The sequence below is a fragment of the Aethalodelphis obliquidens genome, unplaced genomic scaffold (assembly GCF_003676395.1).
Source record: "Aethalodelphis obliquidens isolate GAN/ISIS:26980383/991018 unplaced genomic scaffold, ASM367639v1 scaffold1, whole genome shotgun sequence".
Classification (NCBI taxonomy): domain Eukaryota; kingdom Metazoa; phylum Chordata; class Mammalia; order Artiodactyla; family Delphinidae; genus Aethalodelphis; species Aethalodelphis obliquidens.
The window spans coordinates 71,269,863-71,285,572 of record NW_020837945.1 but is presented as its reverse complement, the minus strand read 5'-3'; the positions used below and the strand labels follow the sequence as shown (position 1 = coordinate 71,285,572).

The 15,710-nt window shown below is 48.6% G+C and overlaps 1 protein-coding gene across 2 annotated transcripts; it reads right to left on the bottom strand.

Annotated features, from left to right (window-relative positions):
- Positions 1-243: 243 nt before the first annotated feature.
- On the bottom strand, positions 244-15,647 carry MUC20 (mucin 20, cell surface associated). 2 transcript variants are annotated; one of them, XM_027107393.1, is made up of 4 exons: positions 15,569-15,647; positions 5,357-6,652; positions 2,090-2,181; positions 244-586 (listed from the first exon to the last, which is right to left on the bottom strand). In XM_027107393.1, the coding sequence occupies exons 1-4, from the start codon at positions 15,645-15,647 to the stop codon at positions 518-520; spliced, it is 1,536 nt and encodes a 511-aa protein (XP_026963194.1). In that variant the 3' UTR covers positions 244-517. The 2 variants fall into 2 exon arrangements, with proteins under 2 accessions (XP_026963194.1, XP_026963185.1); XM_027107384.1 differs by lacking the exon at positions 15,569-15,647 and adding an exon at positions 10,524-11,865.
- Positions 15,648-15,710: the final 63 nt, after the last annotated feature.

Sequence of the window (15,710 nt, the reverse complement as noted above, 5' to 3'; positions counted from 1 at the left end):
AGTTTCCAGGGATACCGAGATAAACAGATGTGGTTCCTGCTCTGAAGGAGCTCACAGTTCAAGAGGCTCTAGGGCCAGCCTCAGTCAGTGCTGTAATCAAGGTCCAAACTGACAACCTGGGGAGCATGAAGGAGGGAGGTAGCAGTGAGGGTGCACAAAATTCCTGTACCATAAAACCGTGACCCTGGGCCACATTGAGTGTAATTTTAATGTAGGATGGAAGCACACAGCAGGTGACAGATGGGTGATCAGGTCACTCTTTACTGAAACACAACACACATGCCAGGGGAAGTCCAAGGACATCTCTGGAACAGGCGAAGACCCCACCCGCTCCCTACACACGTACACCCAGGCATATGTGAGCCAGGGTCCCACTGCCATGACCGGGTAAGGCCGTGGCTTGCTGATCTACATGGGAACCTTCCAGGTAACATGGCTCCAGTCGTGCTGAGGCCCAGGCTGCAGGCAGCACTGCCCCCTTCCACACGTGGCAGTGCCTGATCACAGCTGATGTTCTTCAGCCCCTCCTGACACGCAGCAGGGAGACTTGGATGGGAGACATAAACATATGCAGTTTACGGTCGAGCTGGTGGGCAAAAGGGAACATATTAGGAGGCCAGCAGCACTTTCTGAACCTCTTGCAGGCTGGGCATAGGCTAGGTCCTTCATGCCATTTAAACCTCACAGTAACCTTAGAAAGCAGGTAGTACCAGCCTCATTTTACGAGGAAGGAAAGTAATATGGAGTACCTTACCGAAGGTCACACAGTTAGGAACTGGAATTCACACTCAGGTCTACGTGGCGCCAACGTTTGTTGTTTGTCTGACCCCTGAGCCTTTCGCCAGTGGCCAGCTCCCAACAAGAACTGACACCCAACACCTGCATGGCCTGGTTCCTGCACCTCTGCTCCTGATCTGCTCCTATCTCCCTGGCTTCTTTCTGACCCCTGAAATAGTTTCCAGTTTGAGGGGCTCAGATCTGACATATCCTTGGCTTCCTTCTTCAACCAGGATTCACACTTGCTACTTGGATTATCATGTGCAGTGGGAATTTGTCACTTATTTGGCTCTCCCACTTCAAAGTCCCATGCCATGTTCAGGGACCTCCTTATTATGGGAGTCCTGATAGGCCCCCCTTCCACTAAGAGAACTTCTAGGGCCCAAATATTCCCTCTTCCCATCATCCCCTGGAAGCAAGATGGGGACACAAGAGTTAGGCTGAGCTGACTCATTCTAACCTTCCAATGACTCACACCATCCCCCAAAACCCTAAACCTAGAATTCCACCACTAGAAGCTTTGTCCAGGGATCTGGGTTTTAGAATTTTCCCAACTTCTACAAATATAATCTGGGTCCCCATCTAGAGCATACATCTATGGTGTTTTTTTTGTTTGTTTTTTGTTTTCTGTCTAATATCCCTATCTCCTTTAGAGCCTTTCCTTCCCATTCCATGTGGTTCAGGTTGGGCTGTCAGTCATGGTGGCCCTTCCAGGTCAATGAGATCCGTCCTTCCCTAGTACGATATGCAGATCTTGGGAGAGGTAAGTGCCTTGTGAATCTAGGGCTGTCACAGCCACCTTTCCTTACATATGAAGAGACTCTGAGGAATGAAGGGAGCAGAGCTAAGAGGGGGAGAGAAAGAGAAAATCCTGATGATCCTGTTTGAGCTTCTGGATCCAGCCATAACTGAAGCTGGACAGCCACCTCTAAGTTTCTCAGCCAATACCTTGCCTATTGTATAAGCTACGATGAGTTGGGTTGCCGCCACTTGCAACTAAAGTCCTGCCTATCTGCCCATTTATAACATTGACCTTCTCCCAGGGGCCTGAAAGCCTGATCTTCCTAAAGCCTGAGGAAATTGGGATGAGGGAAAGAATCTTTTTTTACATAGCAGAGAAGAGGAATTCAGAACTCAGGAAAAACAGGCAGAAGCAAAGCCAGACAGGGATTTTTAGATCTCACTCCTAATACTCCATAAGAAGCTAGCCCCTCCCAAGTGTACAGTATCTTCTGTATCCTGGAGATCTTCCCCAGGGTCTCCGAGAACCTCTCACTCTCCTCTACTCCCCGGCACAGAAAGTGCCACTCACCTGCTGCATCAACATCTCTGCCACTCTGGGGGCAGTGAGGTCTTCTGAGGAGGCCACGCTCAGCCTCAGGAGGAGGAAGCCTCCATCCTCACCTGCAAGTTGAGAACAGTAGGAAGATGAAAATATGGGTAAGTCATTTCAGGAATCAAGATGTGAACTGTGCTACCCAGTCTCTGTCCCCACGCTGCATATGTGTGCTCACACTCGTGTGTAAATGAGTCTGTGTTCACATAGGATCTTACCTCTATTCACTGCAAAGAGAAAGGATTCCTTCTCTCCAGTAACTGGACCCATCGTAGTGTCTTCCCAACAAGAGGGAAGGAAATGATGGCTAGAGGCCCCATCCACATTTGGAGAAGTCAAAAGAGTAGTGTGAGGAAGGAGAAATGAAAGTGGATCTAGAATGTTCTCAAGGCCTGGAGGCCCGGATGGGGCTGTTGGGAAAGGGGCCAGCCGGGGAGAAGGCTGCAGAGAGGCTGGTCTCTGAGGGGATGTCCTCAGCCAGTGCTTCCAGCTCCAGGTTGGCAGAGGTCTTTCAATCCAGCCTTCCTGACTTAGCAGCTTGTAGGCAACTTCCGTCTTTTCTTGAGCCCTAATATGCCTGCCTTTACCTGCCTCATTTTAGTCATTTCTTCCTATTAGAATTGATCCAGCAATTGCACTCCTAGAAGTTTATCCTACAGAAAATGACACACATGTGAAAAATGTGCTATTTACTGCAGGGCTGTTTGTCATAACAAAATACTGGAAAAGACCTAAATGTCCAAAAAGAGTCATGTACCACAATATTCATTGCAGCTCTGTTTACAATAGCCAGGACATGGAAGCAACCTAAGTGTCCATCGACAGATGAGTGGATAAAGAAGGTGTGGCACATATAGACAATGGAATATTACTCAGCCATAAAAAGAAATGAAATTGAGTTATTTGTAGTGAGGTGGATGGACCTAGAGTCTGTCATACAGAGTGAAGTAAATCAGAAAGAGAAAAACAAATACTGTATGCTAACACGTATGTATGGAATCTAAAAAAAAGGTCATGAAGAACCTAGGGGCAAGACGGGAATAAAGATCCAGACCTACTAGAGAATGGACTTGAGGACATGGGGAGGGGGAAGGGTAAGCTGGGACAAAGTGAGAGAGTGGCATGGACATATATACACTACCAAATGTAAAATAGATAGCTAGTGGGAAGCAGCCACATAGCACAGGGAGATCAGCTCGGTGCTTTGTGATCACCTAGAGGGGTGGGATAGGGAGAGTGGGAGGGAGGGAGACGCAAGAGGGAAGAGATATGGGGATATATGTATATGTATAACTGATTCATTTTGTTATAAAGCAGAAACTAACACACCATTAGAAAGCAATTATACTCCAATAAAGATGTTAAAAAAAAAAGACCTAAATGTCCATCCATAAAACACTGGTTAAATAAATCATGGTAAAACAAAATACTGAGAAGCCATAAAAAAGAATGGCCTTGTCTCAGAGATCTGTGTTTAACACATGCTTCATTTGCATGAAAAGGAAGATGAGAGATACTATTCTATATCTATATGATATAGTATCTATGTCTATATTATATCGATATAATATGTAGATATCTTTCATCTTCCTTCTTATGCTTCCATATGCATATTTCATGTCCAGAAGAGGATTCACAAGAAAGTGATACCATCAGTTATGTATGTAAGGAAAATTGGGGAGCTGGGGGACAGCAATGGGAGAAAGACATTTTATGGTGTACTCTTTTGTACTTACTCAATTTCAAATCATGTGAATGTATCATCTAATCAACAAATAAAAGCTTTTTAAAATAAAAATATATTAATAAATTGAGCCTTTAAAAATAAAAGCACAACAGGAGACTGAGTTTTGGAATCAAACAGACTTGGAATTCCACTGTTACTTTTTTACCATCTTTAAATCTATTTCCTCATCTGTCAGGTGGGGTGTAAGAATACCCACCTCATAAGGTAGTTTTGAAGGTTTAGTTAGAGGAGATAACATGCAAAACTCATACAGTAGTTTACTGCCTGGAATCAGAGAGAAACTTCAGCTGGTGCCAATGCTCACTAGCTGTGAAATATTTTTATATCACCTCTGCCTGGAATACAAAAGATATTCAGTAAGGTAGTTGTGATTAATATTTTTATTTCACCCCCCAAAAAAGGGCAGTGCAAGCTGAGGATACTGCAGGGATGAGGCACGAGGAAAGAGTGATGGGAAGTGGAGGTGAAGGCTATAGGCTGACTGGGAGCTGGGCTGACAAGGCACCTCTTCCCCAAGAAATATCTGTTGTCTTAGAGATGTAGCTTTCTTTCTTTTTTTTTTTTAACATCGTTATTGGAGTATAATTGCTTTACAATGGTGTATTAGTTTCTGCTTTATAACAAAGTGAATCAGCTATACATATACATATATCCCCATATCCCCTCCCTCTTGTGTCTCCCTCCCTCCCACCCTCCCTATCCCACCCCTCTAGGTGGTCGCAAAGCACCAGGCTGATCTCCCTGTGCTGTGCAGCTGCTTCCCACCAGCTATCTATTTTACAGCTGGTAGCGTATATATGTCCACGCCACTCTCTCACTTTGTCTCAGCTTACCTTTCCCCCTCCCCGTGTCCTCAAGTCCATTCTCTAGGTCTGCGTCTTTATTCCTGTCCTGCCCAGAGATGTAGCTTTAGACTCCCAAACCTTTGCCCCATTTATTTATTTATTTTAAGTCACCATTTACGGCACCAATCCCAGCAAGTGCATCCAGTGAGCTCCATTTTCATGGGGTCCCAGCTGCTCAGAGGGCAGCAATTTGGGCCAGATGCTCATATGGTATGGCCCTGGCTGAACCAGAGGCGTTCAGATAGTGAGGGCTGTGTCTTTTAAGTAAAACTTGGGTCCTTGCCTGGTGCACAGTAGTTACTTAACAGTCAACTCCGTAGAATGGCAGAGATGGAAAGGACTTCACTGCAACCTCCTCCAGCAATTGGTGGAGAAACTGAGGCCCAGAGAGGGAGAGGGACCTGTCCTAGGTCACTCAGGTTGTTAAGGGCAGAGACAAGATCCCAAACCATTTCTCCACACTTTTTCCATACACCACCTTAATTCTGCTCGTTACTGATTTTGGCAAGAACCACTAGAAGATCATGAAGAGGTGACATCAGAGACAGGGCTCAGAATAGGCCCCCAGAGGCTTCCTTTCTACCTACTCCCTAAACATGCAGACTCCAAACCCCAAATCCCCAAAAATCACACATGGGGGAAGCCGCTCACCTGCAGTAACATCTGTCAGACTTGTCTGAGCACTGGTGGGCGTGGCTGTTGAGGGCTTCCCTCCAGCTGTGCTGGCTATCTCCAAGGTCTTTGCTGAGGCTGTGGTCTTGGCTAAGGTGATGTTTGTTTCTTGACTGCTGTTGGCCGTAGCCGGATGGACAGAAGGAAGAGTGCTCCTGCTGTTGGGAGCGGGCGCACCGAATGTGATGTCAGTGGTAGAAGTCTCTGAGGGGGTGGAGCTCATGATGGTAGTCACTTCAGACAGGCTGTAGACCGTAGCTGAGAACCCAGCAGGGGAAGTCACCTCGCCTACTGTTGACGCAGTCCCTGTGGAGATTGTCACTGCTCCTGAGACCTCGGTGTGGCTTGTTGTCTCAACAGAGAGGGATGAGTTTTCTTCCAAGAGGTTCACGCTAACTGTCACCAAGCTTCCACTGGGGGCCGTGGCCCTGGCGGCTGTTGTTTCCATTTCTGTGGTGCTACTGATGGTGAGTGTGATGTCAGGTGTGGCTGATCCTGTGGCGCTGGCTGCTGACAAGGTCTCAGCAGAGGCTGTGGTCCTGGCGAGGTGTGATTTTGCTTCAGTGGAGTCAGGCAAAGCGGATGTCTCGGGGGTAGACAGGGCCTCTCCTCTTGTGGGGCTGCGATCTGTGTCTGAGGTCCCAGGGGTGCTGGCAGTTGCTTCCATTTCTGTAACACTGCAGTCGATCACCTCGATGTTGCTGATGTTGTAGGTAACCAAGGCTTTAGCCAGAGCAGTGATGTCAGGTGACAGGGCTTGTGAGGCGGTGATGGCTGGAACTGAGCTGTCAGAGGAAGCGCTGCTCTCCGAGGACAAGGCCTCGGCTTCTGTAGAGGTGTGAGCTAATTTCAAGAAGTCTACTTTGATTCTCTTTGCCTCTTCAGAGCTGTCGAAATTGCAAAGGGTGTCAAAGGCGGCTTTCGAGAGTTCAGTGCCTGTGACAGTCTCAACTGTGGTCATTCCACGTCCCGTGGGGCTGCCGCTTGTGGCTGATGTCTCCATAGGAGTGGTGATCACAGCCGAGGACTTGGAAGGCATTATTTTTATGAGGGCCATGGTCTTGTTTCCCCTGTTCTCTGCTACTGAAATGGTGCTGCCTGGGAGGAAGGTCGTATCAGAGGTCTGGGTGCTTAGGGTTTGAGTTTCCAAAGAGACATGGTTTGACATAGAGGTCTCAGTGAGGTCAGTGGTCTGGAAGACTCCCTCTGAGCTCGTCCTGACCCCTGGAGTCACAGCAGGCACTTCCGTGTGGCCTGGTTCACTGGTGCTGGGGCCTGTATTGGGTAAGACCAACTTTGTGAGCTATGAGTCCCAGGGCACTGACTTCACACAAGCTCTTGTGCTTATGCCCTGGGCACTGCTGGGAGGAAGGTGGGGAGGGAGACTGCTTTTACCCTATTTTTCATCTATATATTCAAGGAAGAGGAGGCACTATTGGGAAGATCAGGCCCATGTGGCAGCCACGGTACTGGGATTGCCCTGACTGATGTCCTCTGATGGCCCACATGAGGCAAGCAATCCCCAGAATCTAGTTGATTATTGGTCTGAAACCATCCGAGTGAATGTGTAGGGCCAGGATCCAGCTTCAAGGGGGAGCAAAAAAGGCAGAAGACCCAAGTGAGCCAAGAACTGCAGAGCAGGGACCATGACTCTTAGAACTTTCTGGAAGAATCTTGTCACTTTTTTTTTTAATGTTTATTTATTTTCTTATTAGTCATCCATTTTATACACATCGGTGTATACATGTCAATCCCAATCTCCCAATTCATCACACCACCACCCCCTTGTCACTTTCCTATCAATCCTTTTCTCATCCAGTGACTGTTTCCCTATGGAAGTAAAACACTTCAACCACAAGAAACGTCTGTGGTTTTGTGTTGAGAGGTAGCTGCAGGGATTGGAGGAGAGGAATTTCCTGGACAGTGTGGGTGATGGCCGCTGCAAAAGAGGGAAGCAGGCAGAGCCCCCAGGGCTCTAGCAAAGGAAAAGGGCAAGCTGTCCACCTGCTCAAGTCTCTCCTGAACGCGGGCCTTAGACGGCAAGGATGGAACCCCAGAACGCCAGAAATGATGAACCCAGCGTCTTCCACAGGAAACAGGGAGCCAGGTGAAGCAAAACTGTACTTTTTAGAAAGAAGCTGCTAGCGTGTCTCCCCAGGGCAGGATGTCTCTGCTCACTGGACCGACACTCTGAGGTCGTGTGAGTGGAGGGCCAGCAGGCACGCATTGCCCGGGGGAGGCTACAGCAAATATTTAGGAGCTGACAAGGGTGCCTCTCCTGTCTACAGAGGGAGAGGGGCTCTCTCTGTATGGAGGCCATGGTGCCTCTTGAGGAGAGTTGCCAGATTTAGCAACTAAAAATCCAGGATGCCCAGTTAAATTTGAATTTGAATTTCAGATAAACAAGGAATTATTTTAATGACAAATTCTTTTAGTATGTGTATTTCTCATGTAATATTTAAGACATACTTATACTGATAAACTCATTACCTGAAATTCAAATTTAGGTGGACACCCTGTATTTTATCTAGTAACCCTACTCTTGGAAGGAAAAGATGAAAATATAACCACCCTTTTTCAGGGTTCTTATGGTTTAAGATGGTCTTTCCTGAGACCTACTGGCCCCAAAGTACCCAAGGGCCCAAAGGAGGGCCAGGACCATTTGGTCACCTCTACCTAGGGTGTCAGGACAGGTCCTCGGCTTGTCCTCTTGTGTCTCCCATTGGATAATGAAGCATCACTGGGCCAGGAGGCAAGAGACTGGCTTCTAGTCCCAGATGTGTCGCCTACCAGCTCTGGAGTCTGATGATTTACTGGTGCAAATACTGACTCTGTCCCCCACCAGCAAGGGTCTCATATCTGCCTTGCTGTGGGGGTGAGGACCAGAGGGGAAGGGGAATGGGGAAGCCCTTACATTCCAAAGCCTGCAGGGGGTTATTAAGCATCCCTCCCTGACCACGTCCTTTCAAGGAGTCACCTGAGAGCACACAACCTACTTTCATATAGCGAGAGTTTCAGGCTGTACCCACATGAGGATTAGGTGGTCATGGCACTCGCTCTCATTACCTGTTCAGTGCGGTCTACCTACACACACAAACCACGCTTTTACAGAAATATACTTGCTTCTCTCCACTTCAAAGCCCGAGATAGTTCTCTGAGCCTCTCAGTCCCCACAGATGGAGGCAGAGCCCTTCTGCGGCTGCCCACACAGCCTGAAGTTCAAGCTGTGGGGTCTGACCACTGACCTCCCCTCACACATTTTCTTCCTTTCTTGGGAGCCTTGTAGGGTCATCTTGCGGTGAAACCTCCTCATGCTTCCCAAACCCATAGCCTCTTAATCTCTGGGGCCCTCACAACCCCCCACCCAACTCTCTTACCCACTGGCAGTCTTCTCAAACAGAGCAAAGCCCACCCTGGCTCTTTACAGCTCTAGAATGCTGCAGCTCTCCTGACCCATTCCTCAAATCAAACTGGTAGAGAGGAAAACATCTGGACTTTGGACTCTGAGTTCGAGTCCTGTCTCTGCTGCTTGCTCTGCTGCTTACCAACCTTGTGACCCGGCCAATTCTCCCAGCTCCAAGCCTACATTTTCCCATCTGTGGAATGGAGCTGGGGTACCTATTTCATAGGATTGTGAACATTACATTAAATTAAATGTCAAATGTGCAGCACAGGACTTCCCTGGTGGCGCAGTGGTTAAGAATCCGCCTGCCAATGCAGGGGACATGGTTTCGAGCCCTGGTCTGGGAAGATCCTACATGCTGTGAAGCAACTAAGCCCGCAAGCCACAACTACTGAGCCCACGTGCTGCAACTACTGAAGCCCACGCGCCTAGAGCCCATGCTCCGCAACAAGAGAAGCCACCACAATGAGAAGCCCGCGCACAGCAACGAAGACCCAACGCAGAAAGAAAAAAAAAAAAAGTTAGAAAAAAAAATGTGCAACACAAGCCTGGTAGATCATGAGTGCATGCAGGAGGCAGTGTGGTCTAGGGGTTATGTATGTGTGGAATAAAAGCCTGGCTCTGCAGACAAGTTACTTAATCCCAGTAAGAAGCCTCAGTCTTCTCTCGGTGGGTGGGGGGCTGGACGAGAGTAAGAACGAGAATTGTATCTCTCTCACAGGGTTAACTGTGTGGATTAAAAGGATAGTGATGGCTGAGTAGAGTTGCCTGTGCTATACAGTGGGTTCTCATTAGTTAGCTATTTTATACATAGTATCAGTAGTGTATATATGTCAAAATGTCATCAAACTGTATATATTGTGTTACAACTGTTTTCATTCAATAAAACGTTATGGGTATATCCATGTCAAAAAAAAAAAGTGATGATCACAAAGAAAAAAAAAAGATAGTGGTGGGAGTATATGGGAAATCCCTGTACCTTCCTCTCAATTTTGCTGTGAAGCTAAAACTGCTCTGAAAAATAAAGTCTTAAAAGATAACGCATGGTAATGATGTGTCAGTGTAGCTTCCTCAATTGTAATACATGTACCTCTCTGTGAGGGATGTTAATAGCAGAGGAGGCTGTGGGGAGGTGGGCAGAAGATACATAGGAATGTCTGTACTTTCTGCTCAATTTTGCTGTGAACCTAAAACTGCTCTAAAAAATAAAGTCTATTTTCACAAGAGATAATGCATGTGACAAGCCTCGCACAGTTCCTATTACAGATCAATGTTCATTCTCTTCTTTCATAAAAGCCCTGCCTCTCTCAGAATCCACCCTCCACAAGCAGCCTGTGACAGTCAGACTTTTCACACAAAAATAGGTTTTTGAAGGAAATCCATGCTAGAAAATAAACTTGGAGGAGAAAGAATCTTGTCAAGCCACATTCTTAGGTTTTAATCAGATTTATCACCAGCCTGCACCTCCCTGACCCCCACAATCTCCCCGCCCCACGTACTCACCCTCACAGGCATAAAGACAAACCCACAGCAACCTCACATTTGTGTGGACCGCAGAGTCCCACATGCTTAAGCTGACCCAGTGCCGTTGCATACTACCAGCCATAGTAATACTTCATGTATAGCTTTATGGTTGATGATAACTAACCCGAGAGAGCTACCCTCACCCACAAAGGGCTGCAGTACAGAAGCTCCCATCCAGAGTCAGGAGAGAAGCCCACAGGCACCCTCTGGCCTCCTTACCTGCAGAGCTCCTAGGAGGCCCAGCCACCCAGCAGAAGAAGAAAAGGGGCAGAGCCAGGCCCCAGAGAAAGGCCATCCTAGCTGGGGCTCTGGCCACCATTGCCCAGCAGATCTGCCCACTGCCTCTTGCTGCCACCTTTTCCTGCTTGCTCAACCCGCGGAGCAGGGGCGGGCCACCTGCTTAGGTGTGGCTGGGTAGTTTCCAGGGTGTAACCAGGTGATCACAAGTGCACAGGCTGAGAGCTGGCAGGTTGTGTGTCAGGGCTGACAAGGAGCTAACCCTCCTGCCCCCCTTGCCCACTGACACCCCCCTCTCTGAAGTTTGGTTTGAAGCTATGGAATCATTTCCACAGTGATATTATCCCCTGGGTCCTGTAGGCAGGGAGGCCATGGAAGATGGTGTTTCACACACATTTCCCCCTTCCCATAGCCTTTCCCCCCTCCCTCTCCCCCTGTGCATGGGGCTTTGACTTCTAGTTAGAGAAACATGGGTTTTATTCCTAATTCTAGACTTACTAGCTCTATAATCTAGGGCAAATTGAAGAACTTTCTGAACCTCAACCTCCTGATCTGTAAAATGGGCATAATCCTTACCTCACTGGGCTGTTTCATGAGGCTCACATGAGATAAAAAGGCTCTACCAGTGCCTGCTACATACTTGGTGCTTGTTGAAAACATATACATTTTAGGTGCTCAATAAATGAGTGAAGGCCCTGATGTCCAGTCAGATCCTCAAGCAACAGAGAGAAGGAACAGCCCCCTGAGGTCTGCAGGAGACGGCTCTCCAGTGTGGGGCAGGACTCTGATCCCTAACATCCTTCCATCTTTACATCCTGTGATCCTGCATCCCAGCCAGAGGCAGGATCATGTCTTGGGCCAGACTGGAGGTGTGGGGTAGGAAGAGCACAGCTGGGAGAAGGGAAAGTGTAAGTGCGCTGGTCTGAGTCCCCAGGCCTGGGAGGAGGGACACTGAGGGTGATTACTTAGGGAACCTTGGGGATTTGGCCACAAGACGGGGAATGAGGTTGCAGAATGTATTTCCAAATGCCCTAGTGAAGAATCTTATCCCCTCAAAGGGCCAAGGACATAAGCTGTTATGGCCACAGCCAGTGGCCAGACAAGGTATCTTGGGGATTTCAGGGCAAGAGTTTTGTGAATAAAGCAGCTCCAGAGTAGAGGAAAGCTTGCTGAACAGGTGTCAGAAAAATCACAAAATCTCACAGCTGGAAGGAAATTTAAAGTGGAATCAGAAGGTCTAGGTTTGGGACTTCCCTGGTGGTGCAGTGGTTAGGAATCCGCCTGCCAATGCAGGGTAACACAGGTTCGAGCCCTAGTCCGGGAAGATCCCACATGCCGCGTAGCAACTAAGCCCGTGCACCACAACTACTGAGCCTGTGCTCTAGAGCCCGCGAGCCACGGCTACTGAGCCCGCATGCCACAACTACTGAAGCCCGTGCGCCTGGAGCCTGTGCTCCGCAAAAAGAGAAGCCACCGCAGTAAGAAGCCCGTGAGCCACAACGAAGAGTAGCTCCAGCTCACTGCAACTAGAGAAAGCCCGCATACAGCAACAAAGATCCAACAAAGCCAAAAATAAATAAATTAAAAAAAAAAAAAAAGGTCTAGGTTCTGTTTCCAGCTCCTTCCTTGGTAGTGGCCCAAGAACTCTGTGCAATCTTGGACAAGTTATTTGCCTTCTCTGGGCCTCTGTCAATAAGACCTCTGAGGTCCTCTTGGCCATGAAGTCTGAGGTCCTGCGTTTGGTGTGAGCCACTGTCTTCTAGAACTTCACCCTCCGTTGGGATAAAGGGCTCTGTGGCCTGGAAGGAGAAGGGAGTCATTCTAGGGCACGGGGGTGGGATGAGGGGAGGAAGACTCTATGAGAGGAGACTGAGGGGTCCATCTGGGACACAGCCCAGCACTTGGGGTCAAGGATCTTGGACCCCAGTTCCAGCCACACTGTTAATCTGTATAGTACTCCTGCCAGGCTGAGCCCTTCCACCCTCCCATTCAACCTCAGTCCTTCACTTTATAAAATGGGAGAATGGATTTCCCCTTGGGGGGTGGGTAGGTGGGGAGAGGAGGCCCCAGGGCCATAGCAGTGACCTGAATTCTGTTTGACCCGATCTAGTAATGAGTGATCTGGTGTGACTCTTCACCCTTGAGAAGACAGAGGAGAAATCCAGAAAGAATGCAACTGCTTTGAGCCGCCTCCCTCCCGTCCTGGCCCACCTGTCAGCCCCACCCTAGCGGGGAAAGGGACTTCCTCATTCTAGCGGCCAGTGGCTTAATCTACAGACCGAGGTACTCCAGGTGCCCTTGCACCCCCACCACAGACTTCCCTTCTCCATTTCCTTTCTCTTTTCATCCTCTAAGTGATCAACAGCTCAGCTCTAGCCCAGTTGTCTACGATGAGATCTAACCAGGAACCTGCTAGAAGGGAATCCTGGCTGAGTGCTTTCCTGGGTTTTGCTGAATTTTGTCTGGTCCATCTTCCCCTGTATCTGGGGAATTTCCAAGTCTGGACACATGACTGTTGGCCCTGGGGGCATAATAGTCTTATCCAGAAAGTTCCTGGACATTTTGTTCAGCCCAACTCAGCTCTCACCCTGAATGAGCATAGGAGGCTGGTTTGATTAATTTAGCAGACATATCTGGAGCACCTACTAGATGCCAGACACTGTTCTAGGCACCCAGGATACTGAGTAAAACAGCACTGAGTAAGACAGATCCCTGCCCTCACGGAACTAACTTCCCAGTGAAAGGAGATGGCAAACATTAATAAGTGAACAATATAGGGATGAATATTATGGAAAAAAGAAAAAAAAAAGACAGGTAAGAAGAACCTGGTGTGTGTGGCGTGGAGAGGTGAGGGACAGATTAAAGTATCAAATAGCACCATGGGATCTGAGCAATGATTCCAAGCTGGTGAGAAAGTTAGCCAAGTGGCTACGTGGGGAAGAACACTCCAGGCAGCGGAAGTGCTAGAGAAAGATCCAGAGACCTAAGGCAGGACCTAGTTCAAGAAGCACAAAAGAGGGCGTGTGGCTGGAGCCACGTGAGAGGGCAGAGTTGGGGGGCAGGGGAGCAGGGTGATAAGGCATAGGTGACAAAGGGCCTTGCCAGCCTTGGGCGCTGGGTTCTTGGAGTGAGGTGGGAGCAGCCCCTGGGGAGTTTTGAGCGGAGGAGTGACCAGTTCTAACTTGGGTTTTAGAAGGACCACTCTGGCAGCTGTGGGCTGGAATAGAAACTGGAATAGAGTTGGGAGGATTTTGCCCTAGTCCAGGTAAGAGAGGAGGGTGGCTCTGACCACAGTGGTACCAGAGGAGGCTGGAGTTGGTCAGATTCTAGATATATTTTGAACGTAGAGCCAACATGACTTCCTACCAGATCGGTGTGGGCTGTCAAAGGAAGAGAAAAGTCAAGAAAACTACAGACTTCTCAGCCTGAACAAATGGAAGGATGGAGTTGTCACCAGCGCCATTTGGGTCTGTGTTTGTTGGGAGGAAAAACTTTTTCCTCTTCCAACCTGGGTCCAGTGACTGGAGGCCTGCAACTTAACTAAGAAAAGACAGATGAACAGGAGAAAAGACAAAGTTTATTTACACGTGCACCAGGGAGTTGCTTAGTAATGAGTAACTCACTGAATAACCAGAGACAAAGGTTTCTCCACCACACTTAACAAAGGCATGGGGCTTAGGACCTCTGTGGGAAAATATGGAAGGTTCTATTGGCAGTCTGTCTCCACGGCAGCTAAAATTGGCCGGAAAATCCCTTGGAGGGAGATTTATGGCAGCTGTATTTTTAGAAGGCTCTGTTTTAGTCAGATAAGGGAAGTTCAGATAACATTTCTTTCTGCATCTTCTGTAGGTCAAATGTTTCCTCTTTAAAATAATCTTTATACCAACTCTGGGGGTCTGAGTGGGTCCCCACAGGTTCAAAATGTGTAGATAAGGAGAGACGGTGGGAATCATTTAAGTCTGCAAAGCCCTGAGAATGGACCCCTCCATACCCTAGCCCCTATTTCCTTGGGTTGTAGCATAGAAACCTCTACGGCTGATTCTACGCACATTTAACAGTGTTTACGACAGCAGCAGGTTTCCGTTTTTCCTCTGGTTGAACCAATGGGGAAGCACACAGGGTGGCAGCTGGGAGACAAGCACCCCTGGGCCCAGTGATCATGGCCCCAGGAGGGGAGGCTGAGCTTTGTTCCAGGGCCCTGCTGGCACCGAGTGGGGGAGGAGCTTCAGGGAGGCGTCAGGCCGTCTTCTTGAGTCCCTTCATGGAGATGGAGAGGGGCTGGTTTGGAGAAGCTGCCAGACCTAATGAGCAGTAAGCGAAGGCCTGTTGCCTCTCCAGCTAATTTACATTTCCCCAAATAACCGCTCTCTCTTGTTCATCCACCAAGAACCAGGCCCTTCCACAGCGGCCCTGCAAGGCAAGCTCTAGGACACAGATGAGGAAAGGGAGGCGCGGAAAGGCTCAGAAGACTGAAGGCTTGAGGTCAGCCAGGATTTGAACCCAGGTCTATCTGGCTCCCAAGTCCAAGCTCTTTCCATCGCGCTATACTGCCTTTCTTTCTGCCCAACGCTGTAATAGGCTAGGGTGGGGGCTGAGAGCTCTCCTCCAGTGCTGCGCAGAGAGCTGGACAGGTCAGGGCTGAAGCCGGGACACAAAAGGAAAATAAAGAACAGAGGATGATTTAGGGCAGAGAGCAGCAAACCACAGTCTGTGGACCAAATCTGTCTTGCTGCCGGTTTTTGGTATAGATCACAAGTTAAGAATGTTTTTTACATTTTTATACGGTTGAAAAAAGTCAAAAGAAGAATATTACTTCATGACACATGAGAATTATATGAAATTCAGTGTCAGTGTTCATGGGCAGGAACCCTGGCTTCTACCCTAAAACCGTGGCTGCAACAGTGCTGCGCCCAGCTCAGGCTCTTTGCCCCCTTTGGTATTTGCTCCTTGACTTTGGGGCTTGGAGGCCAGGGAGGCAGGAGCAGGTTGCCAGCCACCCCTTCTAGGAGCATCTCCAGGGCACTCACCATGCTTTGCATCCAGTCTAGATTGCTTCTGGCAGGGCTTGGGCGAGTTCTCCTTCCTCAGCACCACCTGCAGCACCATGCTGATAGTTTGAGGAGCAGAAAAACACAGGTGAAAGATCCTGTCCTCATCCCTGCCTCCCAC

Excerpts from the sequence above, each read along its gene's own strand:
- MUC20 (XM_027107384.1), bottom strand. The coding sequence starts at position 10,623 with ATGGTGGCCAGAGCCCCAGCTAGGATGGCCTTTCTCTGGGGCCTGGCT. Across the intron at positions 6,653-10,523 it reads GCCTCCTAGGAGCTCTGCAG|GCCCCAGCACCAGTGAACCA; the intron begins GTAAGGAGGCCA and ends TACCCAATACAG. Across the intron at positions 2,182-5,356 it reads TCTGACAGATGTTACTGCAG|GTGAGGATGGAGGCTTCCTC; the intron begins GTGAGCGGCTTC and ends CTCAACTTGCAG.